This window comes from Gadus chalcogrammus, chromosome 16, assembly GCF_026213295.1.
Source record: "Gadus chalcogrammus isolate NIFS_2021 chromosome 16, NIFS_Gcha_1.0, whole genome shotgun sequence".
Classification (NCBI taxonomy): Eukaryota; Metazoa; Chordata; class Actinopteri; order Gadiformes; family Gadidae; genus Gadus; species Gadus chalcogrammus.
In genome coordinates, this window is record NC_079427.1 from 25,855,124 (window position 1) to 25,882,918 (window position 27,795).

A 27,795-nucleotide genomic window follows, 5' to 3' on the forward strand; every position below is an offset into this window, starting at 1 on the left:
CTTCCTAATTCATAAAGTTGTTATCTATGAATGTATGTATGCATGTATCTATCTATCTGGATGCCACCCATATACGGTGTTTTTTTCTTACGACTGTTAAGCATCAGAAACAGCTGCATCAAAATGAATCGCGTCTTGCGGTCCAAAGACAAACGCTCCGCGAATGCACGCTGCAGCACGTAGCTAGCCAATCAAAACGCACAGCAAGTAGCCAGCCAATCAAAGCGCACAGAACGTAGCCAGCAAATCAAATGGAGGTTTTCGATGACGCTGGTGCGTCCACCGGAAGCGGGCTGTAGCGTCCTTGGAGATCGACTGACGTTGTTGTTAATAGTTTAACTGCACATATGAAATGTGGTCCTTCATATGAAACGAGCCGTTTTCTACAGGGAAAGCGGTTCATGCCTCTTTACAAGGTAAATAGCGGTCACTATCCCTATTTATCACAAATTCAGAGCATGTAGCTAGCGCACTGCTAATGTTAGAGGTATCCAGGGATTTTAACTACTAGGCTCTCCATGGTCCATGGAGCCAATAATACTGTCCAAAAACATGTCGATATACACAATACTGTCAAATTTATACAGTCAATATAACCTGTCTATATCCATAAAACTGTCAAAATAATACAGTCAAAATAACATGTCGATGTCCATATAAATCGAGGGTTTATGTTTATGAAGCATCATTTTTATCAGATTTCGCTCCTGGCCTTGGATTGAATTTTTTTCAACATGAATTAGATTCTTTGCATTTAGTCTACATACAGATTGAACAGAATAGAGCAGTTCTCAACCCTTTTCGTTTAAGTGAATTTAAATAGTTATTCTGGACCGAGGAAATTAAATGTAGCTTTTATTGCTTATAAGAGTCCTAATTCCACTGTTATCTTCAGAAACCATGGCTGCAGCTGCTCTTATTGGAGATCAACTGATCCTTGAAGAGGACTATGATGAGAACTACACCCCCTCTGAACCAGGTAATCGCCTTATCGCTGTACAAGCAGTCCTAGGCATAACATGTTAGAACCATCATCATGCATGTTTATTTCTCATTTACAATTTCTCCATATTTATTTTCTCAACAGAGATTCACGAGTATGCCAGAGAGATTGGCATTGATCCTGACCGGGAACCTGACCTCTTGTGGCTTGCTAGAGAGGGCATTGTTGCCCCCCTGCCCCGGGAATGGAAGCCTTGGTAAGGACTCAGACCCTAGCAGCTTCTTCAACTCTGCTGGTTTATACTATTTTAACTTGAATTTACTCCTTGCTGCTGTCGTGTTGCCGGGTTTAAACCGGGGTACAAAGTGTTTTAAATAAGGTGTTTTCCTCAAGGGAGTTTGGCCGGAGTTGGTTCAAGCCTGCCATTTCAACTCGCTAACTAGAAAAACCTAGACCTATCAGAAGTCAATGCTAATCAAAAGTGATTTCAATAATGTTATCAATAAAATCACAACCGATAACCTATATACATTTTCCACACTGCGACTTTAACCCCAAAAATTCTATAATCGGTTGGAATGTGCTTGACATAATGTGAAGCCCTCCTATATCAGCAATGAAAAAGGTTGTATTTTGGTGCAACCTCACAGAGGCACAAGCCCATCTGAGTCGTCCTTCCTAAAGTTGTATTTGTGGCTCATGTTTTCCATCCTCTTGTCCCTCCTGCAGCCAGGATGTCACAGGTGACGTGTACTACTTCAACTTCTCCACGGGCCAGTCCACCTGGGATCACCCCTGTGACGAGCACTACCGTGGCGTGGTGACGCAGGAGCGGCAGCGGGCCCAACTGGCCGGCCCCGGCGCTGCAGGAGCAGGCTCCGCTGGGAAGAAGGAGACCAAGGAGAAGAAGAAAAAGAAGGAAAAAAAGGAAAAGAAGGTGAAGAGGAAGAAAGAGCCTCTCATGACTCCCGGAGTGAGTGCGGCTCTTCATCGGTTCTGTAGCTGATGTTTAATGCGGGGCTTAAAGGTCTAGTCTGTAAGATTGAGGTGGCCATAAGCAGTGAGGTTGAAGACGGCAACCAACTGAATCCCACTACTCAGCTCCACCTTTCCAATCGCTACGGTGGCCTGTGTTGTGTAAAGGGCCAGTAGGTGCTTCCAAAAGGATGTGATCGTCCACGACAGCATCCTAGTAGCCAAATGTCAAGTGATGAGGTTCTTTGATAGATCTATGAATTGTATTGTATGCATATTGCATACATTCTTTGATATTGTATACGTTCCTTGGCGTACGAGGTTCTTGGATAGATTCATGAATTGTATTGTATACGTATTGTATGCGTTTCGCTTGGGCGTATTGTCCATTATGGGCTACTGTAGAATCATGGCGGTGCAACATTGTAGCCTTCAAGGAAGAGGACTCACTCCCCACGTAGATATAAAGGGCTCCAACTACGATAACGTAAACACAATTTTTTTATAAGATAATTAAAAAAGTCCCATGAATGTTATATTCCATTTCTGCCAAGGCTGTTCCAATAGATGCCAATAATTCTACACACTGGACTGCAATTTCCTGGGTTTTTATTAGAAGCTTTTAAATAGGGAGACTGGTACTGGCAGTTGAATCTGGTTATATGTAATCTATGTCATTTGTGCTACTGCTCTTCCTTTTAGATGGCCATTTATTTTTGCTAAATGTTCTCCGGGTAGAATTATTGTTTAATATTTGTGTTATTATAAAAGCTTTATTTAATCAGGTGAGTCGCTAACAGCTTCTTAACCTCCACTTTATTTCTAGAGGGAGCCCTGCAGAAGATAGCAGCAATATAGTGTTTCAAACTACATACAGGCAAACATTTAGCAACATACAAAATCATATGCCTAGACGGACAAGCGGAAACTGATCTAACGAAGGAAGCAAATACAAGTTCCAAAGTAGGTTGCCTCCAAACCCGTAACTAAATTGTTCAAAAGCCTGTCTGCAAGTGATTCCAGGCTGTAGTCGGGTAGAACATAAAAGGCCTGTTTGCCAATTCCGTGACTACCTTATGGACTGACGGTATGAGGGTGACAATTCAACGCAAACAACGATTGCAAGTTTTGAGTAAGATATAACCACAAAGATATACCCAAAGATGGACTGTCTGCATAAAGTCAGTATGAAGTCCACTGAACTCTCATACAACACTGCCATATAGGGTGCAATGGGGAGTGAGAGCTTAGCAGCCTGTGATCACCTTCAAAGTGATGTGGTACATAGTGTGCAGCTAATGCAAGCAGACACGCATGTAGAACAGATCCCTGTAGTCAAGCCAGGGAAGGAACGTGTTTTTCTCCTGGTAATGCACAACGTCAATTTAGTTTCAGATCAAACAAAATTTGGAATATTTTGACCCAGGTTGTTAAAATAGCTATTAAACAAAATTGGACCCAAAACAGAGAGCTTTGGGGGACACCTGATGCAACATGTAGTAACATGACAATCAAACATGAAGATGTGTGTACTGCCATCTTGGATTTCACTGCACGATACCCCTTGTGCTTGATGTTCACAACGGGCCGATCCACCATGGTCCACCCCTGTGAAGAACACTAGCATGGTATGGTGCTCAATGATTTTGAAAAGCTTTCCCCCCGGGTCAAACCATTTTGAAATATTGAAGCCATATTTGATTTGATTTCTTAACTGGGGCAGAATGAGATAGCTGGGGCCTTTTTATTTTCAGATGGTTCCCTTGTTTACTTGTTGGAAAAGGGAATGGAAAAGTGTGTTTTGTTCCACCATGCAGCCTCTGAGTTCAGCCCTTGGTCCCCTGCCGTCCACGCTGGGCAGCCTGGCTCCATTGAGGGGACTGGATGCCCTTGGCCCCGGCCCCATTCCCAGCGCCAATCCTCCTCTCCGGGGGTCCCTTGGGGGGACCCCAAGCTCTGGGGGGCTGGAGCCTCTCAAGACATCCCTTGGGGTACGTCTCCAAGATTTGGTAAAAAGTTTACGTCACAGCTGTGACAATCCCAATCCGTAGGAGATGGTAACTGAGATTTAAATTGATTTGACATGTATTGAACACACATGCACACGCATGTGCACAGACACACATTTTTAAATGCCAAGCCAAATATGGCATAAAATGCCATATATTTTTTGTACTATTTTCTGGTGTGTAATGTGCATTAAATGTTCATGCATACCTTCTCCTCGTCTCTGCCTATCCAGGCTCTACGCAGCAGCGGAGGCTCCATGTCCGTACTGGTCCGAGAGGACCAGGACGACCCTGATGCCGGGGAGCCAAACTCAGGGAACCAGGTCTGCCCAAACCCGGTCCTTACGGCCAGTTACTCTTTACTGTTTGAAGATCCAGTTGAGTCTCACTGTCTTGATGGATCATCAAGACAGTTCTATGTGTATCTAATGTGACAGCTGGACTGTGTTTGTGCCCGGCAGAGTGCTTGTGGTTCAGCCGGACTTTTGAGGAACCTCTACCTGGACCTGGATGCCCTGGGAGGGGGCCTGCAGTATGAGGTGAGTACAGAATAGATACAGCAAGTAACTTACTGTATCTTGGTTATTATATTTACAGTTGATCTTGTGTATAAGATATGCAGAGTTGCAGTATAGCCTCTTCCTCATGACTTTAAATGGCCATGTATCTAATATTGATCAGCCCTACTTAAATTATACATGAACCTCATAGCGACATATGAGATCAGATTATATTGTTATTTGTCCTCCAGATTAAACTCATTGCTACAGGTGTACATCACACATAACTTTAACACAGAAACACAAAGTACATAAACACACAACAACACAGCAGGCTGTGAGTTTATTTAGTGCAGTGATTACAGATGGCCCCTTCCCAGGCAAGTTTATCTCAAAAGTTATGTCACAGTAAATTCAATAATTTAACCCAATCCATGAATGAAACATGACTTCAACTTCTATGGCCCCTCTTATGACCAGCTCTATAAAGTAAGTGGTTGCTTTACAGCTTCACAGGTTGCACACAGGCCTAATGGAGCATGGCCAAAGGAGAATAGCTATTATCTGTGTGTGTGTGTGTGTGTGTGTGTGTGTGTGTGTGTGTGTGTGTGTGTGTGTGTGTGTGTGTGTGTGTGTGTGTGTGTGTGTGTGTGTGTGTGTGTGTGTGTGTGTGTGTGTGTGTGTTTATGGGTCTGTGTGTGTTTATGGGTCCTGTGTGTGTGTGTTTGTGTTTATGGGTCTTGTGTTCTGTGTGTGTACGTGTGTGTTTATGGGTCTTGTGTGTGTGTGTGTGTTTATGGGTCTTGTGTTCTGTGTGTGTGTGTGTGTGTGTGTGTAGGACAGTGAGGCCAGTGGCGGACCTCCACCAGAGGAGCGTACGGAGCCAGAGCTGCAGGACCTGGCTCTGTCCAGAGACCACAGTCCAGAGCCCCCGTCCCAACAGGTACAACTCTCTCCCTGGACACCTGCCGGCCCTCTAATGATCTTCATCTGGATTCTGTTTCTTGCTCTCGTTTCAGCCCCCTCTCTGTCTCCACCTTCTCCCTCTCTCTGTCGTAAGCGTGATCTATCATGTGATGTCTGACGTCTGTGCTGTTTCAGCATTCTTTCGTGTCAGACTTCCCGACATGATGTAGTTGCCATGTAGCTGCCGACTCTTATCCAGTATCCTGTTTAAAGGCAGAGATGTATATATATATATATATATATATAAAAAAAGCAGTCTAGCGCCATAGTAACCTTTTATAATTAAAATAGTTAATGCATTTATATTTTCCTGGTCTTTATCAAAGTTAAAGTGTATGTGGTAGGGAGTGAATGGGTAAGGGGGGTTAGGGCCTGCATTACTATCCAATGTAGTAGACCATATGCTAGCAACACCCAGGAAATTGCGTCCTTGAATTATGTTTTCTATTTTCCTAATGAAATGGGCAGATATGTTGCTGATAATATTCAATCAGTAGTGGTGGCTGTTGGAGTAGTTTGTAGCTTCTCCACATCAGCCAGAAACATTGACTTTTTCACAGTGATCAGATTTTCTCCATTTCTGGTTTAACCTTTATTCTAATGTGTTTATTTTTCTCTCCCATGACCTCTGACCTCTAACATGTCCTCACTATGCCTTTCTGCGTGGTGACCCATCCCAATTGGTTGTGGTGTACTGTATAGTTGTGCTGATGGGGACATTTCCAACCAAAGCCGTGGCTGTCACATTGGCCTTCTGCTTGTCCTCCTACTTCTACTAACTACTGTCACTGCTGCTTCGCTGTCTAAAAAAGAGCTAACTAATCACAAACTGAGTCTTCCCCCCTTCGTTTCGTTGAAGTCACCTCTGCTAATTTTCTTCCAATAACTACAAATAAGGGAGACTTAAAGGGACACTGTGTAATATTTTAAGTCATTTATTACCTCAAATCAACGTATTCATTCATAAATAAGTCCTCATTGGTGTAAAATTATCTCTGCCAAAAATCTCACTTAGCCTCCTGAGCGAGGAATAATTAATATGTAGTTACATAGGACGGGTAAGCTTCATGGAGGCTTCCATGTTCTTCCTGTCTATGAACGGCCGAGAGGGACAAAATGCACTACGTGGTACAGGGCAAACGCGTTTTCACTCTGAGCCAGCGTGAATGATGACTGAAATACTTCACTATCTTGCTCGAGGAGTAATTACTCGTACATCATTACCTTACACTAATGATTCAATGCAGTTTGAAATTTGTTTGAAATAACGAACCTCATCATCACTCGAATGACTCGATGAGGTAGTATTGGATGTCATGACACATAAGGCTGGGGGTAAACGATTATTTATCAAACGATTAATCGGGCGATTATTTTATCGATTAGTCGACTAATCGAATGACTAATTGGACGATTATCTATTTTTCTGTTGCTCGATTAATAAAAACCATAATGTATCTCAAATAAATACCTTAATAATATACTTTGTTTAATACGGAACCCGTAAATGGACATGAAAAAAATGTGTGCGTATACTCTCTTGCGCTCCGCCTCCAGATGGAGGCGGAGCGCAAGAGAGTAGCAGAGGTGATACGTTCCCTCCAGGTCCGATGCTCTCTCGGGGGCATGACCCTTCACTTTGACCGACAGTGAGTCTGCTTATAGGTCGGAATATGATGGAATGAAGCAGCCACTGATTCTTGACAGGCTGGGTACTTTATTCTTACACACAACCGGACTCGTTCATGACTTCACTAGACTTACACGCACGCTATCGCTCGCTCTCCTCGCTCGTCCACCTACTCTCTGACGACACACACACACACACACTCTCTCTCTCTCTCTCTCTCTCTCTCTCTCTCTCTCTCTCTCTCTCTCTCTCTCTCTCTCTCTCTCTCTCTCTCTCTCTCTCTCTCTCTCTCTCTCTCTCTCTCTCTCTCTCTCTCTCTCTCTCTCTCTCTCTCTCTCTCTCTCTCTCTCTCTCTCTCTCTCTCTCTCTCTCTCTCTCTCTCTCACACACACACACACTGCCAGTGATATGCGCACGATATTTCCCCATGCTCATGAGATACTTTCTCGTGCGCACGAGATACTTTCTCGTGCGCACGAGATACTCTCCCATGCGCACGAGATACTCTCCCATGCGCACGAGATACTTTCTCGTTTGAGATGCTCCAACATTGCTGTCGTGCTCTTGTGATATGACAACTCCATTTGGCAAAGAGTGCAAATCACAACACCTTTCCGTTTAGGACTTAACTTGGAAGTATTTCCATACCTTTGATGATTTTGTGCGCAGACATTTTCCTTTATTGTGACTTTCGTCCATTTCTCCGTCGAAAATCGTCGACGGAGAAATTTGACGTCGACGAATTTTTCATCGACGCATCGCTACAGCTCTAATGACACAGCTTCTTGGCACATACTGCCCACCGTACTTTTTGAACAAGCGAGCACTATTAGTTTGAATGCAATATACAATTGTACCACTAGATGGGAGTAATGTTTACACAGTGTCCCTTTAAGACAAAGAATAAAGTAACCTCACAGATCTCACATTAATGATAATGTTAATAATGAAACATGAAAATATTTTTTTACAGTTCTATAGTGCTGGTCGTCTTATGCAGTGCGTGACAGCTTACCCTGGGGCGAATCGTGATTAAATTCGAAACGACAAATAACAATGAATAAGGCATGGGTCTGCGATATTCTGGTGTTAGTGTCAGCGGTTGCCAGCTGTGCAGATCCACAGTCCTGCTGTCTCCTTCCTCCCACGTGTCTCCCTCACAGTGATCTCTCTGTTCTTTCTCCTGTATGTGTCCTCTGCACGCCTCCTCTTCGCGGACACACCAACGTTTGTGTCTGTTCTGTACTGGCTCCCCGTTGCCCAACCCAAGGGGTCCCTCTCGGGGTGCCACCCGTCACGCTCCCCCCTCTCGCCCGGCAGGGAGGAGGGGGGTGATGGTGCCGGGGGAGAGTCCTCAGGCGGGCGCCATGGGGTACTGCATGGGGGAAAGACGGAGGAAAAACAAGCGGTGGGGGAGGAGGACGATGGTCGGGGAGAGGAGGAGGAGATGGAGGAGAGAGGAGGAGGAGGGGAGGAGTTGGATGGTCAGATAGTGGAGGAGATGAAGGAGAGAGGAAGAGGGGAGGAGGAGGATTGTCAGCGAGAGGTGGAGGAGATGGAGGAGAGAGGAGGAGGGGAGGAGGTGAATGGTCAGGTAGAGGAGGAGATGGAGGAGAGAGGAGGAGAAGGATGGGAGGAGATGGATGGCCAGGTAAAGGAGGAGGAGAGAGGAGGAGGAGGGGAGGAGGTGGATGGTCAGGTCAAGGAGGAAGAGGAGGTAGTGGAGGCGGAGATAGATGTTCAGGAAGAGGAGGAAGAGATAGAGGCGGAACAGGACGGGAAGATCAATGTTGGAGAAAGAGGAGAGGCAGAGGTGAAGGAGGACGCTTCTCTGGGAGGGGACAAAAGGACGGAGGATGTAGAATGTGTTGCAAAGGGGGAGGTGGGGGCCGCTCAGGGAGAGAACGAAGAGATGGAGGATGGAGAAAGAAAAGAGGAAGAGGAGAGAAAAACAGGGGAGGGAGAGGACGAGGACGACATTGTGAGGGGGGAGGACAGGGATGTCAAGGGGGCTGAGGAAGAGAGCGATGATGGAGCAGCACTCAGCATGGAGAGAGTTGGGGGTAAAACTGAAGAGGAATACAATGAGGAGGGGGAAGAGAAAGCAGCCACCAGGGGGAAGGAGGAGGAGGAGGAGGAGGAGGAGGAAGGTGAGGAGTGGGAAGGGGAGGAGGGAGCAGAGAGGCAAAGTGTACAGAGCCCGAAGAAGGGCCGCGTGGGGGAAGGGGACAGAGAGAAAGAGGAGGCGCAGATGAGTAACGAGGTGGTGGTAGATGAGGAGAGGGCAAAGGGGTGTGGCATCAGTGATTTGGGGCAGAGCGATGAGGAGGTAGAGGAGGATATTGAGGAAGAGGAGGCGGAGGTAGAGCAGTGTTCTGAAAAGGATTATTCCGGAGAGATTGACCTTGCCAGAGAAACGGACGCCTCAGAGAGAGATGAAGATAGAGCATTTGACAGATTTATAGTGAGTGAGGAAGAGGAAGTGGCTGGAATGCTGCAGAAAGGAGAGAGGAAGGAGGAAGGTGTTGACAGCGAGAAAGAGGAGAGCAGGCCTAGCAAGAGCGAGGAGGAGGAGGAGGAGGAGGAGGTGGTGGAGAGATGGGTGCATGATGATGGAAAAGGGGAAGAGGTGGAGACGGGCCGAGGGGAGGATGATGAGATCGGGGACCAAGCGTTGGAGGGAAACGTCCAGGGTGAGGCGGGGGGGGAATGGTCGGACGGGGCCTCTCTGAGTGAGGAAGAGGAGGAGGAGGTTGTGGAGCGGTCTGCGGAGGCTCCGCTGGTCGGCGGGGACCGCAGGATGCCCGACACAGACCGCAAAGCTCAGAAGAAACGCGTCCCCCCACTAAAAAGTCCCCTTCTGGGAGAGGTAGGGTTTGGTGTTTGCTGGCTGTTGTTTGCCTCTCTACCTGCCCCCCCTCCATCCCCGCTGCCCCTTCAGTTCCACTGCCTTAGGGGCTGTCCAAGAACACCCCCCCTGGGGAGGAGGTCATCCAGGTCCAATCAGATTTCTGAAAGGAGAGTGTTATGGCCAATCAGGCCCTGTGAGCCCCTGAGGACTGGATTTGAGAACTGTGGTTTCCACAACACAACGCAGTGCTGCTCATTTCTTTCTTTATTTTATATATTTCTTTCTTTATTTATTGACCTAGTTGCTAGTCTGCGTTACTTTGTTGATGCTTGGGTTGTCCTGGAGCTCAAGCTGTCGTCAAGTGACCAGACCACAGTTTATGACATCCTCTGCCCTCCCGCTTTCCATTCCACTCTGCTTGCATGGCTTGCTGGCTGGCTTTTACCAAACTGCATGACTGGCGGGCTGGCTGGCTGGCTGATTGATTGACTGAAACACTGAGTATCTCTGAAATGGCTTTGTGTGTCCTTGCACGCGTCCGTCTAGTGTTTGATAGATCTGTCTCTGATAGCAGCGTGGATCAGTGTGTGTGTGTGGGTCTCAGAAAGTTTTAACCCGCTCATCAACAATTATGTTGTGTGTGTGTGTGTGTGTGTGTGTGTGTGTGTGTGTGTCTGGTTTTTCAGGAGTCAGTGGCCAGTGAACAAATGGAGGATGTTCCTTCGTCCATGGAGGATCTTAAGGTACGATCGGGGCATCTCAGTGTAAACCCATATCTGTCTTTTATTTTTGTCCATTCAACCATTCTTGATTTCCATCTTTTGTCATTGTTACGTATTTTAAGCACGTAAGCTGCCCCCACATAGCCAGCCACTAGGAAGCAGGATCGATCACACAAGCGGCATTACCCCCACATAGCCACAAGGGAGCAGGATCAAACATACAAGCTGTAATATCTACCCCAGCCACAAAAGGCAGCATCTTTAAGAAAGACGCGGAAGCCGCAGCTAAGACGTCACATAGGCCGCGCCTACTCCACATAGGCCACGCCTACTTGCTTCATTTGCAGCGCCCGGAGCCAGAGGAGGCCAGAGATTCATAGGCGGACCGGCAGAGACCCTCGGGCCTAAGCCCTGGGGCTCGAAGTAGCTCTCGGTATTTCTCTCTACAAGTGTTAGATACAATTCCCTCCCTTTTGCTTCATAGTTACCATACCGAAATAATTTAACAAATAAAGTGAGTTAAGAGCGACCCGTTTCGAACTACTTTCAACAAGAGCACGACATCATCTATCCACCCATTCATCCATCCATTAGTTTGTTCATTTATTCATTCTTCTTTGTCCTGTGTTGATGTGTTTGTTTAGTCCGGCTATCTCTCCAAGATGTCGGAGAAGCCCCTTGAGCCCAAGGACCGGTCCCCTGCCGTCAGCCCCCTGGACACGGACCTGGGGGACAAGGAGGAAGACGATGAGGAGGAGGAGGAGGAGGAGGGAGAGAGGGAGCCGAGCGTGAGGAGGAACTCCACAGGCAGGAGGTGTGTTGCTATTGCAGATGGGGCGACAGAAGCTCAGGAGGTAGAGTGGGTTGACTGGTAACCCGAAGGTTGCTAGTTCGATCCCGGCTCCACCTCCCGGAGTGTCGAGGTGTCCCTGAGCAAGGCGCCTCACCCTGACTGCTCCTGACGAGCTGGCTGTCGCCCTGCGTGGTTGACTCCGCCGTCGGTGTTTGAATGTGTGAATGAAAAAATATAAAATAAAAGCATCAGCAAAATCCCCTAAATGTAAATCACTGTGAATTTATAGTTTTACCAGCTGTAATAGATATTTCCTCTTTTCCATTTGTGCAGAAACAAGATATTACATTTGTTTTTACGGTGGACTTAAATGTTGGTAGATTTGGTTGATCATTTATTCATCTATAATTTATTAATGTGTTAATGTATTTAGATGTTTTCTGCACGGGCCGAAGGAGTTACTTTTGATTTTAATTAAGGCACACAGAGATTTGGGCCTGTTAGGTCACAGGCTGATCAACCCAAAGGAGCATTCGGTCATACGCGCTTGTCAGTGATTGCAGGAAGATGCATGAGCAGGGATCCCTGACAAGCCTATCATTGGTTATGAGAATATCCTCAGAGTCTATTCAGGAGTGCTGAGGTTGACACTGGACAACACGGAATACAAACTGTACTTAATCTTTTATTTGGTACTAGATCTCTCTCTGTGTGTCTGTCCCTCCCTGTCCTAGTGTGTGTGTGTGTGTGTTTGTGTGTGTGTGTTAATGGTTGTTATACATGCCACTGTTTATCCCACTGGTTTTACTGATCTATTATTTTTAATGCACGTTGTTTTCTATGTTCTGTGAAGCCAAAGGCAACAATAAGAAATTGCACATCTCTCCCTCCAGACCCGTGCAGGCTGCTGCGGTGGTGGAGCGCTCTCCAGCCCGCCAGGTGGACCGGCTGGTCCTGCACCAGTCCAGCACCGAGCACTCCCTCTCCAGCCCCGAGCCCTCGGGCAGGGACGCAGGGCTCCGCCCGAAGGCCGAGGGCCTCAGTTCCTCCCTGGGGCTCCAGAGGCCCGAGACATCCAGGGGTCGGCTGGCCCGCGCCCCTAACGCCCGCCAACGAGAGCAGGAGTCCCCCACGCGGGAGCAGGGCGGCCCGCCGGCCGAGGAGCTGAGCTGGAAGACGAGGAGGACCCTCAGTGGGGAAGGGGAGAGGGAAGAGGAGGTGGAGATCAGAAAATTAAGGAAAAAAGATCAGCAGGAGGACGAGAGGAGGAAGATGGAGGTAGAGGAACAGGATGAAGAGGAGAAGGGAAGGGAAAGGCGAAATGAGGAGAGAGCGATGGAGAGGAGGAATTTGGAAAGGGAGGTGGAGGAGGAGAAGAGGCGTGGCTCGCTGGAGAAGGAGAGAAGGCTACGCCTCCTTCGGGAGGAGCTGAGGAGAGAAGAGGAGGAGGAGGAGAGGAGGCTGAAGAAGGAGAGTGAGGAGAGAGTCAGGTAAATGTCCTGGGTAAATGATCTGTTGTAATGTTAGCATAGTCTGTACACAGCTCATACCTCAGCTGGAAACTGTTTATCTGTGCTCCACATGACGCCCCTTGTGAGTCTTCAAAGTACAGAGTTCGTCACTTCTCTCCCTTTTCACACTAAAAGCCTCAATGCAGAAAGTCTACGAAGCTCCAAAACTAGGCGATCATTACGCCTAATTGGGGTGATTAGCTTCTGTAATTAAATATGTGAAGTATTTGTTAAGACAAGCTGTGTAATAATGATGACCAAGAAGATGAATCGGTAAATGATTAACTTTGAACAGCAATCACATGTCCATTGTCTCATAATTCCTTTCAGTGTTAGGACCTAAGCACCCCAAGGATTTACACAGTGATTAAATGTTAGTGCCTAAAGCAAGATCATAAAATGTGTGTGTCTGTCTGACTGTTTGTCTGTGTCTGCATGTGTGTGCGTGCACGTGCGTGTGTGCGTGCACCTCCAGGGCTGTGTGTGAGCGGCTGGACTCTGAGAGGAGCAAGGAGGAGACCAGGCTGAGAGAGGAGTCAGACAGGAAGTTAAAGGAGCTGAGGGAGAGCGGCCAGAGGGAGACGGAGCACCAGCAGCATACGCTCAGGTAACACACACGCATTGTGCTGCTGCTGCTGCCGCACCACAGTACCACCCTGTAGTGAAGAGCCTCCTGACAATAATGGAGTTCTACTAAGGAATTACAGAAATACGCACTCGTTTTGGGAATTAGAAGCCGTGGTGGATAATTCACTCTGTTCACTGTTTTTGGAGTTTTGTATTTGAGCAAGGCACACAGCTCAAGATTGCCTCTCCACTACTTTAGCTTTCATCTTTCACCGTTATATGTAGACTCTATAGCAATACATATATTCATTAGATTTACACGTGTGTGTGTGTGTGTGTGTGTGTGTGTGTGTGTGTGTGTGTGTGTGTGTGTGTGTGTGTGTGTGTGTGTGTGTGTGTGTGTGTGTGTGTGTGTGTGTGTGTGTGTGTGTGTGTGTGTGCGTGCGTGTGCTCGCTCAGAGAGGAGAGCGGAGCTACGGTCCAGGGCCTGCGGGTCACTCTAGACGAGGAGCTGGTGGCGGAGCGTGATAGGCTGGAGGCCCGGAAGAGGAAGGACTCAGAGAACCTGAGGATGGAGCTGGAGACAGAGCTTCAAGCGGAGAGACAGAGGCTGCTGGGAGAGAAGGAAGAGAAACTGAGCTCTCTGAGACAGGAGGTGAATTATTAGAATTTCTATTATAATTGCATTTTATTTTATTAACTTTTGTATGGTTCTTTTAAGTTCCTGTTCGTTTATAATCCCAAAGCCTACTAACTGTTGAATCTAATGGAACATTAGACACAACGGTTGGTACAATACACCTGACTAGAAATTATTGCGATTGCTATTTCAATGTGTTCAAACATGGTGTGTGTGTGTCGATGTGTGTATTCAAAGATCAAAAGCACAGAGAGAAGAAAAGAGTTGAGGAGTATTCGCCCTGAGCAGCAGCTGACTGAGTATCGTAGAGAGGTGAGAGAACACTCATTTAATACTTTGATTTACGTCCACAGGACCAGTCATTCTCCACAGTAACGTTATCAAACTCTGTGGGACACTGTGTTACGTCCTGGTGAGGATGTAGAAGGCAGCCAAGACTGCCAATAACAGCAGAAGCAGGACAGTACCATGTCAGGACTTCAGCTTGCTTCTGCACTCCTGACCCCTACCACCACCAACACTCGGTTAAGACTGTGACACACACCAGATGTAAACACAAGCAGTTTACATGTGTATCCCATCTGTGAGACTGCATTCATGAGGGGCTTACACTAGCCTGGTCCTACCAGACCATCGTACTTCATTTCATTTGTACAGAAGGTCTGGAACCGCCCAATTGACAAACGTTTACTCACTTGGAGGCGGGTGTCTGTTGAAGTTTCAAAATGATTGGATCTGCCCAGTGCCACTCTGGATCTGCCATAACCAATCGCATAGCGTTTGGTCGTGACGTATGTCATGCGACGGGACCGGCTCCTTCACCACTAACGGAGCCAGCTGGAAAATCAAACTTTTCCCGAACCCGGTGGGGAGAAGCGCGATCATGACCACCAACAAAACTCAGCAAAGCTTGTTCTTGCTCCGGCTTTAATTGATCGATATTCGGCAGCGATCCCACAACAGACTAGCTTCTCTCGTATCCTTCTCCATTGTCTTCCTGGTCTTCCTCTTACTACAACTGAACGTCATCGTTCTCAGCCACTCCCTCTGTTCGCTGATTGGACCGCCAAAAATCTGGCTTCCAAGGAACCCATGCATATGAAGCAGACCCAGACCTAGTACTGAAGTGAAATGAAAATTGAGCAGAAGTAGGTAGGTGGGCGGTGCCAGGCTAGGCTTACACCTCATGACCTGAGAAATGAAGGCTGCTTCCAAAATGTAGTCAAAAGTAATCACACACACACACACACAGGTGTTTTCCATTGCGCTGAGTAGGGTTGCCAACCCTACTACGCTCCCTGGTGCCAGCTGGTGGATATCGTTGGTATATGCCTTCCACCACCTCTCCGCTTTGCCGCCTGGGGCGCGGTGCTGGGGCCGGGTTGCCCCACACACACACACACACACACACACACACACACACACACACACACACACACACACACACACACACACACACACACACACACACACACACACACACACACACACACACACACACACACACACACACACACACACACACACACACACACACACACACACACTCTGAGGCGCTGGGGGTCATGTGAGCTCTGCCGTGGCCGACCTTTCCCCCAGCTGGCTGACGTGCTGAAGGAAGTGAGGGAGGAAGTTCAGCGGGACCATAACAGGAAGCTGGAGCAGCTGAAGGAGGAGCACAGGAGGGAGCTGAGCGCCATCAGGGAACAGCACCTAGACCAGGTCAGCCTCTTCATACAACCACCACTCCCAGAATGCACTTGGTGTCGTTTGATCATTTGATTTTAAGATGGGGGTTTACATCTCATAACGTATATAACTCTGTGTGTGTGTTTGTGTGTGTGTGCTCGTGTGCGCTTGTTTCTGTGTGTGCAGGAGGCGACCCAGAGAGAGCGTTTGCTGTGTGCTCTGCAGGATGAACGAGAGCGTCTGCAAAGCACACACACCGTTCAACTGGAGAAACTCCGCCTGCAGCTGGAAACACAGACACAGAAGACATGGCTGGCACACACACGCAAGGTCAACACACACACACACACACACACACACACACACACACACACACACACACACACACACACACACACACACACACACACACACACACACACACACACACACACACACACACACATTTACATTCACAGTCACTCTCTCAAACAGACACACACACCAGTGTAAGAGTATGTGTTTGTCCAGCAGGAGTCTGAGCTGCAGGACCAGTTGGAGCAGCTGGAGCTGAAAACCAAAGATCTGAAGACCCAGGAGGCCCTGCTGCAAACCAAGGTTCTTTACGTCTGTCTGTCTGTCTGTCTGTCTGTCTGTCTGTCTGTCTGCTGACTATTGATGTATAACTATTGATCGTTTCACCGTGCTTCCCTGTGTTTTTTCTAGGAAGCAGATCTGAAGAGGAGGAGGAAGAGGCTGGGGGAAGAGGAGGAGGAGGTTGAGAGAGGCATGAAGGTGTGTTTTTGTTTGGGACTGCTTTACTGAGAGGGGAACCAAACTCCCTGACCCTACCTCTAAACAATGTAGTGTTGTTTCATTTGTGTGTGTGTGTGTGTGTGTGTGTGTGTGTGTGTGTGTGTGTGTGTGTGTGTGTGTGTGTGTGTGTGTGTGTGTGTGTGTGTGTGTGTGTGTGTGTGTGTGTGTGTGCCTGGTTGTGCCCGCCAGGAGAGGGAGCAGTTGACGGAGGAGCTGGGCCGGGCGCGGGAGGAGCGGCGGCGGGCCCAGCAGGGTGCGGAGGGGGCGAGGGGCGAGCGGGACGCGGCCCGCGAGGAGTTCCGCCGCGCCCAAGAGGACCGGGAGCGGCTGGAGCACAAGGTGGAGGCACTGCAGGAACGCTGCGCACGCCTCGGCGGCAGGGTCAGGTACGGACAGGCCGACAGGAAGACCCAGCCGACATGGGGTCTCCCCCCGTATGTGGTCCCCGCCCACACATGGCCACGCTCACATTTCGGTTTTCTTTCCTTGAGCCCCAACACCGGCCCTGGCAGTGTGTTTGTTAGGTTGATTCTGTGACAGACCAGCAGTAATGTGGTTCATCTGTCCGCCTTGAGAGGGCTCGCTCTCTGGCTAATCATATGTCTTTTTTCTGAGGTCCTGGTTCAGAATGAAACAAAGTTATTAGGGATTATGTGTTCAATGTGCTGAACATGGATATAATTTTCCGCTGCTGGTGGCAAAAACACTTATGACACTCGGTAGGCGGCAAATCCACACACTTGTGTGTAAACCAGACGTCGATATTTGTTAGAGTCTATGCTCGAGCCTGATATAAAAACAACTTGGCTGACCAATGAGTGCCCAGGCTTTAGTTTGTAACTGCATCGCGATGCGTCTGTTAATCTAATGATGTGATTGTTAACCTGGCAGTGAACTGGAGCAAGGCGAGGGAGCCGGCGTCTCCTCCACCCCTCCGCCCAGACTGGAGAAGAAGAAGGCGGAGGGCCGGGCAGAGAAGGTGGACGACCCCCCCCCCTCTCACGCCCCGAGTGGCGTGGGCAACAGATCGCTGCACATGGGGGACCTGGAGGAGCCGCCCCTCTTCCCCGTCCCCGACAGCCAGAGCAGCCTGCAGGAGTATGGAGGGCGTGTGTGTGTGTCTGTGTGCGTGCACGTGTGTGTGTGTGTGTGTGTGTGCATTGCTTGCATGTCAGGTCAACACATTTTCAGTTCATGAATGACGCCACTTGTTCCCATGACAACGCTGCCTCTGATTTGACCCCGGGCCCCGCCTGTGTTTATCCACAACACCACTCACACACACTCGCCATGGGGACGAGTCCGCTTCCGGAGGCCCTCACACTGTCCCCTGCGTCCCCCTCCCCTCCAGCATGCGTCGCTACATCAGCACGGAGGAGGCGTCCCTCCACGAGGCCCGGCGTTTCCTGGAGCGGGAGAGCCGGCGCCTGGCGGAGAGGCAGGCGGCGCTGCAGGCGGCCGGCCCGGGGCCCTACACCCGCCACCACAGCCTGGACGCCGCCGGGGTGAGGGGCCCCCAGCGTTTAACATCTCCCTGTTCTTTATGTGTCGCTCTGTCTCTGTCCACTATCTGTTTGTGTGTGTGTGTGTGTGTGTATTTATGTGTGTGTGTGTGTGTATGAATGTATGCGCGTGTGTGTGTATGAATGTATGTGTGTGTGTGTGTGTATATTTATGTGTCTGTGTGTGTGTGTGTGTGTACTATAATTGCTGCCGTTAAAGTATTTTCTTTTCCTTTCATTTATAAATGAAAAGAATGTCGTTTCATACGATTCTCAATTCCTCCTCACCCCCCTCCACCCGTCTGGCTCCTCCCTTCCACCTGTCTGGCTCCTCCCCTCCACCCGTCTGGCTCCTCCCCCCAAGCAGGAGCCGGGTCATGTGGAGCAGCTGCGGCGTGCGGTCCAGCAGGGCAGCACGCTGCTGCGGCGCAAGGAGGAGCAGCTGCAGCAGCTGGAGAGCTCCCTGGCGGAGGAGGTGAGCAGGAGGGATAATACCACCGGGCGGAATACCTAACATTTACCTTTAGGGCAGTTAGCAGACCTTTTTATCCAAAGCGACATACATTTGTCAGAAGAAAGTGAAACAACAATTTATCGCTGTCGGTACATTAAGGATATTCATAGAACCAAGTGCCAAGCACTAACCATCACTAGTTTAACCCATTCCCTGTACACAACAAAGATATCTAGGATAGATTGCTACACAATGCTGAATACTATTTTTTAAGTGCCAGCTTTGGATAAAATACACAGAACGGAGTCCGGCAGGAAACGACCTTGGTGTAATGCGCGGTGACGGAGAAAATCCAACCACCGTCTGCTGTAGATTTTCCTTATTTTGCGCAGTACACTGTTTGCACAGCAGATGGCTGTTGTCCACCATTGTTGTGTTATTAGTGGTTTCCGCAACATGCCCTCGGTGTGAAGTGCTACTTATTTGAAAGGGTCCTCGAAGCTGTGTGTGTCTTTCTGTGAAGGGCCGTGATCACGCAGAGTGGAGGCTGTAGGCCAAGTGTCTGCTTCACACTCCAGTATAACTATTTTATTTTGGTTTTGAAAGGTTTTATTATGAGGTGGAATTTGTTAACTTATGCATGACTTTGTTCATTATATTACAAGAAATATTGACTTGACACTCCCTCATTTGCTCTTTTATTGTTTGTTCTACGAGAAGTGATTCTCTGCAGCCTAAACAGTTTTATTATTAGGTTGAACTTTCTTACTAATATTTAATCTTGCACGTAGACGTGTGATATTTGTTTCATTGACCCAAAAAGACTATTGCGCAGTCAACGATACTCTGTTATGGTATACCTTTCATTATACCACGGTCTGGGGGAATGCTCAATTCTGATTGGCTGCAGGTTGTGCATTAACTCCTGATATACGGACATCTGCTAAGTCCAATTGTCTGTTCAGCCTTCAAAACGAGAGCTCGCAGATTATGAAAAAAAAATTCGCGGAGGCAACCCTCCTCTGCTGCGCGTCGGACGGTTCACGCTTCCGTGTCGTCCATTAATTCCTGATAATGGACACCTCGTCGGGCATTATCCCTCACGTATTGTAGCGTGGCTGTTCCTACGCACCCCACAGTGAGGAGATGGTACCAGCCCATCCCTAGTATGTTTGCACATCATCTTAGCGTCAGCTTGGGTCTAATTAAGGATAAACAACGGTGGTGGGTTCACCACTCAAAAGACAGAAGTAAGGGTTTCTCCGAAGGCAGATGGTGGAGCTGTTTCTGTGTTGGTGTCAATCACTTTTGGTTTGTTTGAATCAAACTAGGCACATGATTCATGAGCGACTGACGGTGCTAATGCTAACATGTGTCCTCCCGCATCCCTCCGTCCAGCCCCTGTTGGAGGAGCTGTCCCGCATGTCCGGGGAGCGCAAGGTGACCTTCGACGTGACAGACTCTGACCTCAGCAGCACCCTGGACCCCCACGACGGACCAGGTGGGGCGCTCTGTCTCCTCCTCCTCCTGTCCTCTCCCTTCCTGTCTCCTCCTCCTTCTGTCCTCTCCCTTCCTATCTCCTCCTCCTCCTTTCCTTTCCTGTCTCCACCTCCTCCTTTCCTTTCCTGTCTCCTCCTCTCCTTTCCTGTCTTCTTATCACAGGGTATAAACACAGTGTCAGTGTTAAATCCTTTGAGATTCACAGAGCCAACACCTTCCCAGTTGTATCGTATCCTCTGGATATTTCTTTACAGTAAATCCATGAATCATGTGTTTCTTTTCTGATTTAATTGATGTATTTTGTATTCATTACGCATTGCCTTGTCGATTAATAATATAATATTATAGAAGTTGTAGAAGTCCCGGAGCTTCCAGAAAGGCTGCAGAGTCAATACTTGTTTCAATACATAAATCATCCACCAGAGTCCTTCTGTGGTAAAACCACCTCTCAGCTGAATCTTCCCATAATTGTTCCCAGGATTCTTCCCAGGATTCTTCACCCATACTTGATTTCAATTCATCACAAAACACAGTATATTGTAGCACATGACAAGGCCGGGGTCTCAGTGACCGCCAATCATACCTGTTATTATACAAAAAGGTGTTACCCACCTATAATTATTGGGTCACGAACCGCCGACACCCTCTCTCTGCTCGTCTGTCCCTCTTTGGTGACAGATGGGAGGAGAAGGAGAACAGGAGGAAGGGGAATACACATGAATAAACTAAAAGTGAGGGACAAAGACAGGGACTGGTGGGAAGGGGCGTGAGGACAGGGAAGAGGTGCCGGAGGTGTCGTCAAATAACAGGGGGGGGGGCGGGGGGCGTTGAACTCAGGCCTGTTGGTCTCTGGGGGATCTGTTGTTGGCTGTGAAAACAAGGGAAGGAACATTTGATGCTAGTGCCAACCCCTCAGTTGCTCCGCTGATCAATCGTGCTCAAAGAACAAAGGAAGAGAACAGGATGTTCTGAAATTAGCTAAACGTCTGGGACAGAGGCGGGGGCGGGGGCAGGGAGGGACGTGAGGGCAGGGCAAAGGGCGGCATGTGGCTCAGGAGCTCGAGTGGGTTGGCTGGTAACCGGAAGGTTGCTAGTTCGATCTCTGGCTCCTTCCAGTGTCGAGGTGTCCCTGAGCCAGGCGCCTCACCCTGACTGCTCCTGACGAGCTGGCTGTCGCCGTGCGTGGTTGACTCCACCGTCAGTGTGTGAATAAGCGTATATGAGAGTATGGTTGTGAGACGCTTTGGATAAAAGCGTCCTCTAAACGCCCTAAATGGAAAAGGTGTCCTCAACTAACAGTGGGGGTCAAAGAAGGGGCTTTGGCAGGAAGGGGGAATATCCTGAAGCAAAACCATATCTAACTGCAATCCTTAACAAGGTATAATTGAAGAGGAAGAGATGATTCACCAGAGCTCTTATTTTAATATATTCTCCCCCCCCCCTCATCAGGCGCCCATCCTACCGTACCTGCCAAGGTGCAGCAGTTGGCCGAGTCCCTGCAGCAGATCTCGGGTCAGCTCAACCTCGTGCTAGGGGCCCTGGGCTCGCTGGCCCCGCCCTCCGCCTGCAGCCAGGGGTCCGGCGGGTTGCCTCCCACCTCCTCCGCACCCCTCTCCGCCGGGCCCCCCTGGGCATGGGGCGGGAACCACCCCGGGGCCGCGCCCCTCTTCGCCAGCTCCATGTCCGCTACACAGAGGGCCCCGGCGGACCTCCTGAGCAGCCGCTGGGCCAAGCTGTTCCCCGGTACGGCCGTCCACCCCTGGGGAAGCGAGTACAATCAGAATCACTTTTATTAAACCTTATTGTACACAAGATAGGTTTGGTTCCTCAAAATTCACATTTCACCTCACAAATCACAAAACTCACAACAATACAAGATAAAGTAAATAAGATAAGTAAAAATAAAAATATGTTAAAAATAAGTAAAGATAAGTAGCAGCATAGATCCCAATAATAAATAATAAGAATAAGAATAAAATAGAGGAAGTAATAATAAGATAAACTAAGACAGTGGTTATAAGTTCACGTGTAAAGTGTAAAGTGGTCAAGTGATAGCTGTACCAGCCACGATTAATTCCAGTGCAAAATTGCTATGAAAATGAGAGAAAAGGGTAGTGGATTCCTCCAGGAGCCTGGGTGCAAAACACAATGTAGTGTGTTGTTCCGCTGCATGGCTGGTTCTGCAACACAGATCGTTATGAGTTAGGTTATTAGTACCCGGAACGAGAATAGTTAGTAATTTAAAAGAACAGAGACCCAGTAGAAAAAGCGGTTTCAGAACACGGTAGCGAGTCGTCCATCGCGGCCTGAGATTCCAGGCCCACTGATGAAGGGGGTCTGTGATTCAAGAGAGGGACTTCTTTGGCCTAATGATGGAGCTTGTCCATCATGGAGCGCTTACCAGCGGCCTAGGGAGAGGAACAGCAGGATATCACCCCGATGTGGAAACAGGTGTTACTGTAATTAAATGATCCCTAATTATAAGGTTATTCAGGATATTCGCCGGTGCCTTCGACTGCGGTGGGTCACGGGTGAAAACAGTAGAAACTAGTTCTAGTTATTTGACAGGCTGAGAACCACGTATAACAGGGATATAAGGTGTATGGCCTACAGCAGTCATACTCAAGTAGCGGCCCGCGGGCCTTTTGTGGCCCGCGGGGTGTCTATTAATGGCCCTCGAGCTGTTTTGAAAAGTTTTTTTAATTATTAAAAAAAAAAAAAAATAATAAAAAAAAAAAATCGTGCTGGGCGCTCTTATTTTGAAACCGCGCGCCGCGATCTCACTACGAGGCTGGGGGTTGCAACGATAAACAGATAGCACTCCAGCCCACAGACCGCTCCAGCCCTCCCAAACTCGAGGCAGACAGTCCATCTCAGCAGCAGTCAAGGCCGATTTAGGGTCGTTTTAGACGCAGAGACGTAAGCACGTAATTTACACAAGGACCTTGTTTTAGACAAGTTTTGATTCACGGTTCCTTTAAGGTTCCTTAAGGATTGCGCGTGTTGCAAGGGGATTCTCCGCCAGAACAGTAGGGGGAGCAACGAACAAATCTGTGGGCGTGGAAGTGGAAAACGCTGGCTTGTTTATATTTATAATTATCATAATTCGTTCTTGTGTTTTCTTCTTCTCCTTCTTCAAAATTCTTCATTTGCTTCTGTCACGGCCTTTTAAAAATGGCGCTATTATGCTGTAAAACCGGAAATGTGAGACTCCTGAAAGGATGTGGTTAGCTGGCCAATCACAGTCTTTGCGAGCTGCGTAGGGCCGTAGTGTTTTAGTCGCATAGTCAGGAATTTTGGGCGACGCACTTAAGCACGTAAGGGGGGATATTTTACCGCGCAAGGGGGGGTTATGTATCTTACGTGCTTACGCGTAACGTCTAAAACAGAGCATATAACGGCCTCAGTCACACGTATACCGACCGGCCCCTTGAGTCACTGAAAAAAAAAATTGTGGCCCCTCATCATTTCTACTTGAGTACCCCTGGCCTACAGGGTGGTACTAGAGGCCAAACCTGCAGGTTGCTTTGTAAAACACGAACTGACGGCCGATGAGTAATCAAGAGCATGGACACACGTACCGGTGTTTGTAGACATTCATGAGTGGGGGACTGGCATGATTTGGGATCTTAAAAAAATACAAACATGTATGCATGCGTCATATAACAGTCTTAAGCAAAGGGAAAAGTTGAAAAAGCATGATATCAGCCCTTTAAGAACGCATAGCATTCTGGGTAAGAAATTGAGTAGTTATGTGAGGCCGTGCTCCAGTAGAATATTTATTGGTTGCACACAAAAAACAGCTGCTTCAAAATGTTCCCCATCACTGGAACTGCAACTGGAACTGTTTTTGATCGTCTGTTCATGTAATCCAAAGGAAAACGATATAAAATCACAAGGATTTGCTTAGAGGTGAATGCCAGGGCCTTGACCCGCCCCGTGGCAGACGGCCTATAGTGGCGGCTCACCTGTTTTACTTTACCGCTGACAAGCTCTTAAGCATGAGGGCCCGACTAATGTGGGCTTCAAGTCCAGCACTGATGGTCCAGCCAGGCTAACAAGCCCTCCACCGTGTCTCTCTGACCCCCAGGAGCCCCTCTAGACCCAGTGGCCTCCAGCACCTTGAGGACCACTTCAACGTACTCTTCATTCACTCCTGCAAGGTTAACGGCTTTAATACCTCTGCTGGCTTAACCCACAAAGTAACACAAATCAGCCTGTAATTGTCGCGATGCCATGATGTGTGCTTGTGCGTGCGTATGTGTGCGTGTGTGTGTGTGTGTGTGTGTGTGTGTGTGTGTGTGTGTGTGTGTGTGTGTGTGTGTGTGTGTGTGTGTGTGTGTGTGTGTGTGTGTGTGTGTGTGTGTGTGTGTGTGTGTGTGTGTGAGACCAAGCAGTATTAGACATGCATGAACATGAACTGATGATTTTATGCCATATTTTGTTTGCCATTAAAAAATATGGATGTGTGTGTGTGTGTTAGCGTGCCGGAGCTGGACGGTCAGCGGCTGCAGGGGCTGATCGACGGGAACAAGAGGTGGCTGGAGATGCGACGGAAGGACGCCAGCATGTATCCTTCCTGTGAGGCCGAGGTCTCCGTGGAGCCCCTGGTTCAGCTCAGATTCAGACTCATCAAGATTTCTAGGAGGGAGGGGGGAGTGTAAGCGTGTGTCATCACAGAGTTAGGGTGGTTATGACCCACGCTTTCTTTGTGTTTCTTTGTTTTTAAAGATCCAATGCTTTTTTTAGGGTTAATAATTGCATTCGGGGGTACTTCTAGAATAGGGTTACACGCCTGTATATTAGAAATACCCTTTATTAATCTCACACTGTTAATTTCTGACCAATTTAAGCGTCTTTCAAATACGTGCAGCCCAGTATTACGGAAGTAAAGTTTGAGCGCAAACACGTTGTTTCACGCGCTTATTGAGGGGCGTTCTCGGCGGCCGTGAATACTCTCCCTGGCTCGGACTCCGATTTTCTAGCTTTGCAGATGTAAAACATTTAACATACGTCATGTAACAGTGTAAAGCAAAGGGAAAAGTTGTGAAGCTTGATAACACCCGTTTAAGCTTGTTCCACTGTTTTGTATGAGCATCATAACACACACAGTGGCGTTAGCTTTTCCCTCTCTGGGACGCACCACCCAACCACATCGACCGCTTCCCAGACACGGCCCCAAACCTCCACCTGCCATCCTGCCCCGGAATGAAAATAACCAGAGAGCATTTGAAAGGCGGGGTCAGGAGGTTTGCTTCGTGTGAAAGCAGATCTGTTTGGTTCTCCCCAAGTGTTGTGTTTGTTGTTGTGTTATTTTTGACCAAAATGCATACAATTTGTAAAGGGGGGGTGTTTCAAGCAGTCGTTACACATAAGCGGTGGTGACGTGGGTTTTGCACGGCCTCTTGCCCCGCCCTGACGTTAAGTTGTTGGCGGAGGTTCTCCTACCAAATGGAAAGCGTCCCGCCCCCTCCAAGGCTCTGGCTCAGGGCTGTGACCTCAGCTCCGTTGTGTCCTTGACTCGGCGGCTGCCAGACCTCTGTTCACCCGCTACCGGCCGCCATCCACCGGGGGCGCCGGGCTGGTCCAGCTGGGCCTCGACGACAACAACCAGATCAAGGTCTACCACTACTGAGGAGCTCCCCCACATGAAGGAGATCCATGGATCCGTTTATCTGCCCCCCAACGTCATTTACATTACTCTACCAAAATGCTGAGACAGCTGGTCATAACATTGTCCACTTCCACTGTCGGAGGGAGGGGGCGGGGCGGGGATACTAGACTTGACTTTAGCTATAGTGTGTATGAAGGCTAGAGAAGGATGCACTAGATGCCTTAAGTGAGTTCCAGGAAACCGTGTTGAATGAAACCACTGAAGTTCAAACACTCAGCGAGTTCACTGTTCAGTGAAACTGGAGGTGAAGGAGTCACACAAGAAAGTTTAGACAATCGCAGCGTTGACTGTCTTTTTATACATGAAAACTGGCACATGTGAATGTGCGAGCTCCAAGCAGGTTACAACAAGCACCTAGAGGTGTTTCTATCTATTTAGCCTCATTATGGCTTCTTTGTTGACTCCTTTGTGTAGTATGCATTGATCAGAGCTGAGTTATAAGAGTAGGGGCATGAACAGGGGGCCCCATGAGTTAATGAAGTTATTAATATGGGTCCAGTGCCTAGAATGAACTTCTTGATGCACCCGTGTGATGAAGGCCTGTTGTTGTACATTCATGTAAAATAAGAAACCGGCCATTATGTTGTTTATCTGTATTTATTGGTTATTTTTTAACATCTAATCCAAATATTAAGGCTGGATGTTACTGTAGATTAAGTGTGCCTTTGCTTCTTATTAGGTAACAGATGCTTTTAACCGCATGCTTTTCAAAGAACTGGGACAAGTCTGTTCAATCAGAACACACTTTAGTCAAACAAGGTCACCTGAATAGAACGTGGGTCGATGGAGAATATACCACTAATGTGATGTTGACCGGCCTGCGGTCTTCATTGAGCTTCATGCTTGGTAGACATTGTGCATAAATGTGTTTGTATTTTTCTATGAAATATATTAAATCTACGTTTTTATACATTTTCAATACTTTGTGTTGTATTGCATAATCAGTTATAAATCAAACTTTTGTATCGTTTTTTTACAGAATGCAGCAATGCGATTAGATCTGATTCATAATGACAAAGTAAGACACAAATAAGGAAGCGATGAGGGACCGGGACGTGACAGGATTATCTGAAAACCAGACATTTTATTCAGTAACCGAGCCATTGCATTGATAGTGACATTAAAATGGATTTATCATACAACAGAGTGCAAAACAATTTTTGTTCCTCGGTAGAACATGAGGGACGTTAACCATTACATTACAATCATTATTGTCCAATGAGGCGGGCAGGATAAGAGATCTGGCGAATCAGAATGTAAGTATCATCTCGACATGATTAGGTTGTTAAAGGCCGCTGACAGACGGGACATAGAGGACACTCTCACGGATTAAGTTATCAGACAAACATCTGTACAAAGGCTTACGCACACACATCCACACGCAGTGTATAAACCCACAGCATAAAAACAGCTAAAAAAAACTTGACTCCACTCTTGGTTGCTTCATAGGTCTGTGATGCAGACATAAATAGGAGCTAATACTAGACCACGCAGGAGACGTTAACAACAGCGAACGGTGTGATGATCCTCCCCCTTTTGACGCAATGCCGTCACGTAAACATCAAACACAGGCGGGCGGTTGAGTGGCAGCGAGGGTCAGAGGTTAATCAAACCAAAAAAAAAAAATAAACACCAAAACCCATCCAGCACTGCTCACGTCACGACCCCCCCCCCCAGTTCCGTCCTGGCACGTCGAGTGTCAATACTGGTGGGCTTGGTGTGAGGAGGAGGAGTCCTTGCGTCCTCCTCCTCCTCCTCCAAATACTGGCTGTGGGAGGCGTCAGGGCTCCCGCTGCTCCTGGCAGAACCACTGGCCATGTCTTTCCTTCGTTTTGTGTTTAAAGAACCATTTCTGCTAAAAGCTAGCAAGTATGGGGGCGAGGAGACACAGAGAGAGGGAGAGAGAAAGAGGAGGGGAGAGAGTGAGCTTGGCGGTAAGCTGGAGGTGGAGTGCAGCTCTAGAAGGCGTAGATCTTGTCTCTCTGGACGGTGTCCAGGTCGTCGTCCATGGTCAGGAGGACCTAATGGGGGACAGACAGTGGGGGTCAGTTAAAATGGTAGTTGAGCCACTTGG

General features: G+C 48.1%; 2 protein-coding genes across 8 annotated transcripts in view; one reads left to right on the plus strand and one right to left on the minus strand.

The window, feature by feature from the left end:
• Positions 1-288: 288 nt before the first annotated feature.
• Positions 289-27,186, plus strand: LOC130406171 (centrosomal protein of 164 kDa-like). Of its 3 annotated transcripts, none has more exons than XM_056611594.1 (27): positions 289-416; positions 896-979; positions 1,088-1,199; positions 1,673-1,916; positions 3,736-3,909; positions 4,161-4,250; positions 4,389-4,466; positions 5,266-5,370; positions 10,561-10,617; positions 11,241-11,410; positions 12,283-12,879; positions 13,376-13,507; positions 13,927-14,122; positions 14,345-14,419; positions 15,707-15,829; positions 15,983-16,126; positions 16,310-16,393; positions 16,502-16,570; positions 16,781-16,977; positions 17,483-17,689; positions 17,943-18,096; positions 18,458-18,568; positions 19,946-20,048; positions 21,497-21,790; positions 24,138-24,210; positions 24,531-24,617; positions 25,583-27,186. In XM_056611594.1, exons 2-27 carry the CDS (start codon positions 901-903, stop codon positions 25,680-25,682), a joined length of 3,855 nt encoding a protein of 1,284 aa, XP_056467569.1. In that variant the 5' UTR covers positions 289-416; positions 896-900; the 3' UTR covers positions 25,683-27,186. The 3 variants fall into 3 exon arrangements, with proteins under 3 accessions (XP_056467569.1, XP_056467570.1, XP_056467571.1); XM_056611595.1 differs by having other exon boundaries at positions 18,461-18,568; XM_056611596.1 differs by having other exon boundaries at positions 1,673-1,880.
• Positions 26,216-27,795, minus strand: part of sidt2 (SID1 transmembrane family, member 2) — a 29,075-nt gene continuing 27,495 nt past the window's right edge. For 2 of the 5 annotated variants that reach the window (XM_056611601.1, XM_056611600.1), the window contains one exon: positions 26,216-27,742. In XM_056611601.1, coding sequence (XP_056467576.1) covers positions 27,680-27,742 — 63 coding nt within the window. In that variant the 3' untranslated portion in view covers positions 26,216-27,679. The remainder of the gene's footprint in view (positions 27,743-27,795) is intronic. The other 3 variants (XM_056611599.1, XM_056611598.1, XM_056611597.1) reach the window with 2 other exon arrangements.

Coding starts and splice junctions, on each gene's coding strand:
- LOC130406171 (XM_056611594.1), top strand. CDS start 901: ATGGCTGCAGCTGCTCTTATTGGAGATCAACTGATCCTTGAAGAGGAC. Junction 13,508..13,926: donor CACCAGCAGCATACGCTCAG/GTAACACACACG, acceptor GTGCTCGCTCAG/AGAGGAGAGCGGAGCTACGG. Junction 24,211..24,530: donor TCTTCATTCACTCCTGCAAG/GTTAACGGCTTT, acceptor TGTGTGTGTTAG/CGTGCCGGAGCTGGACGGTC.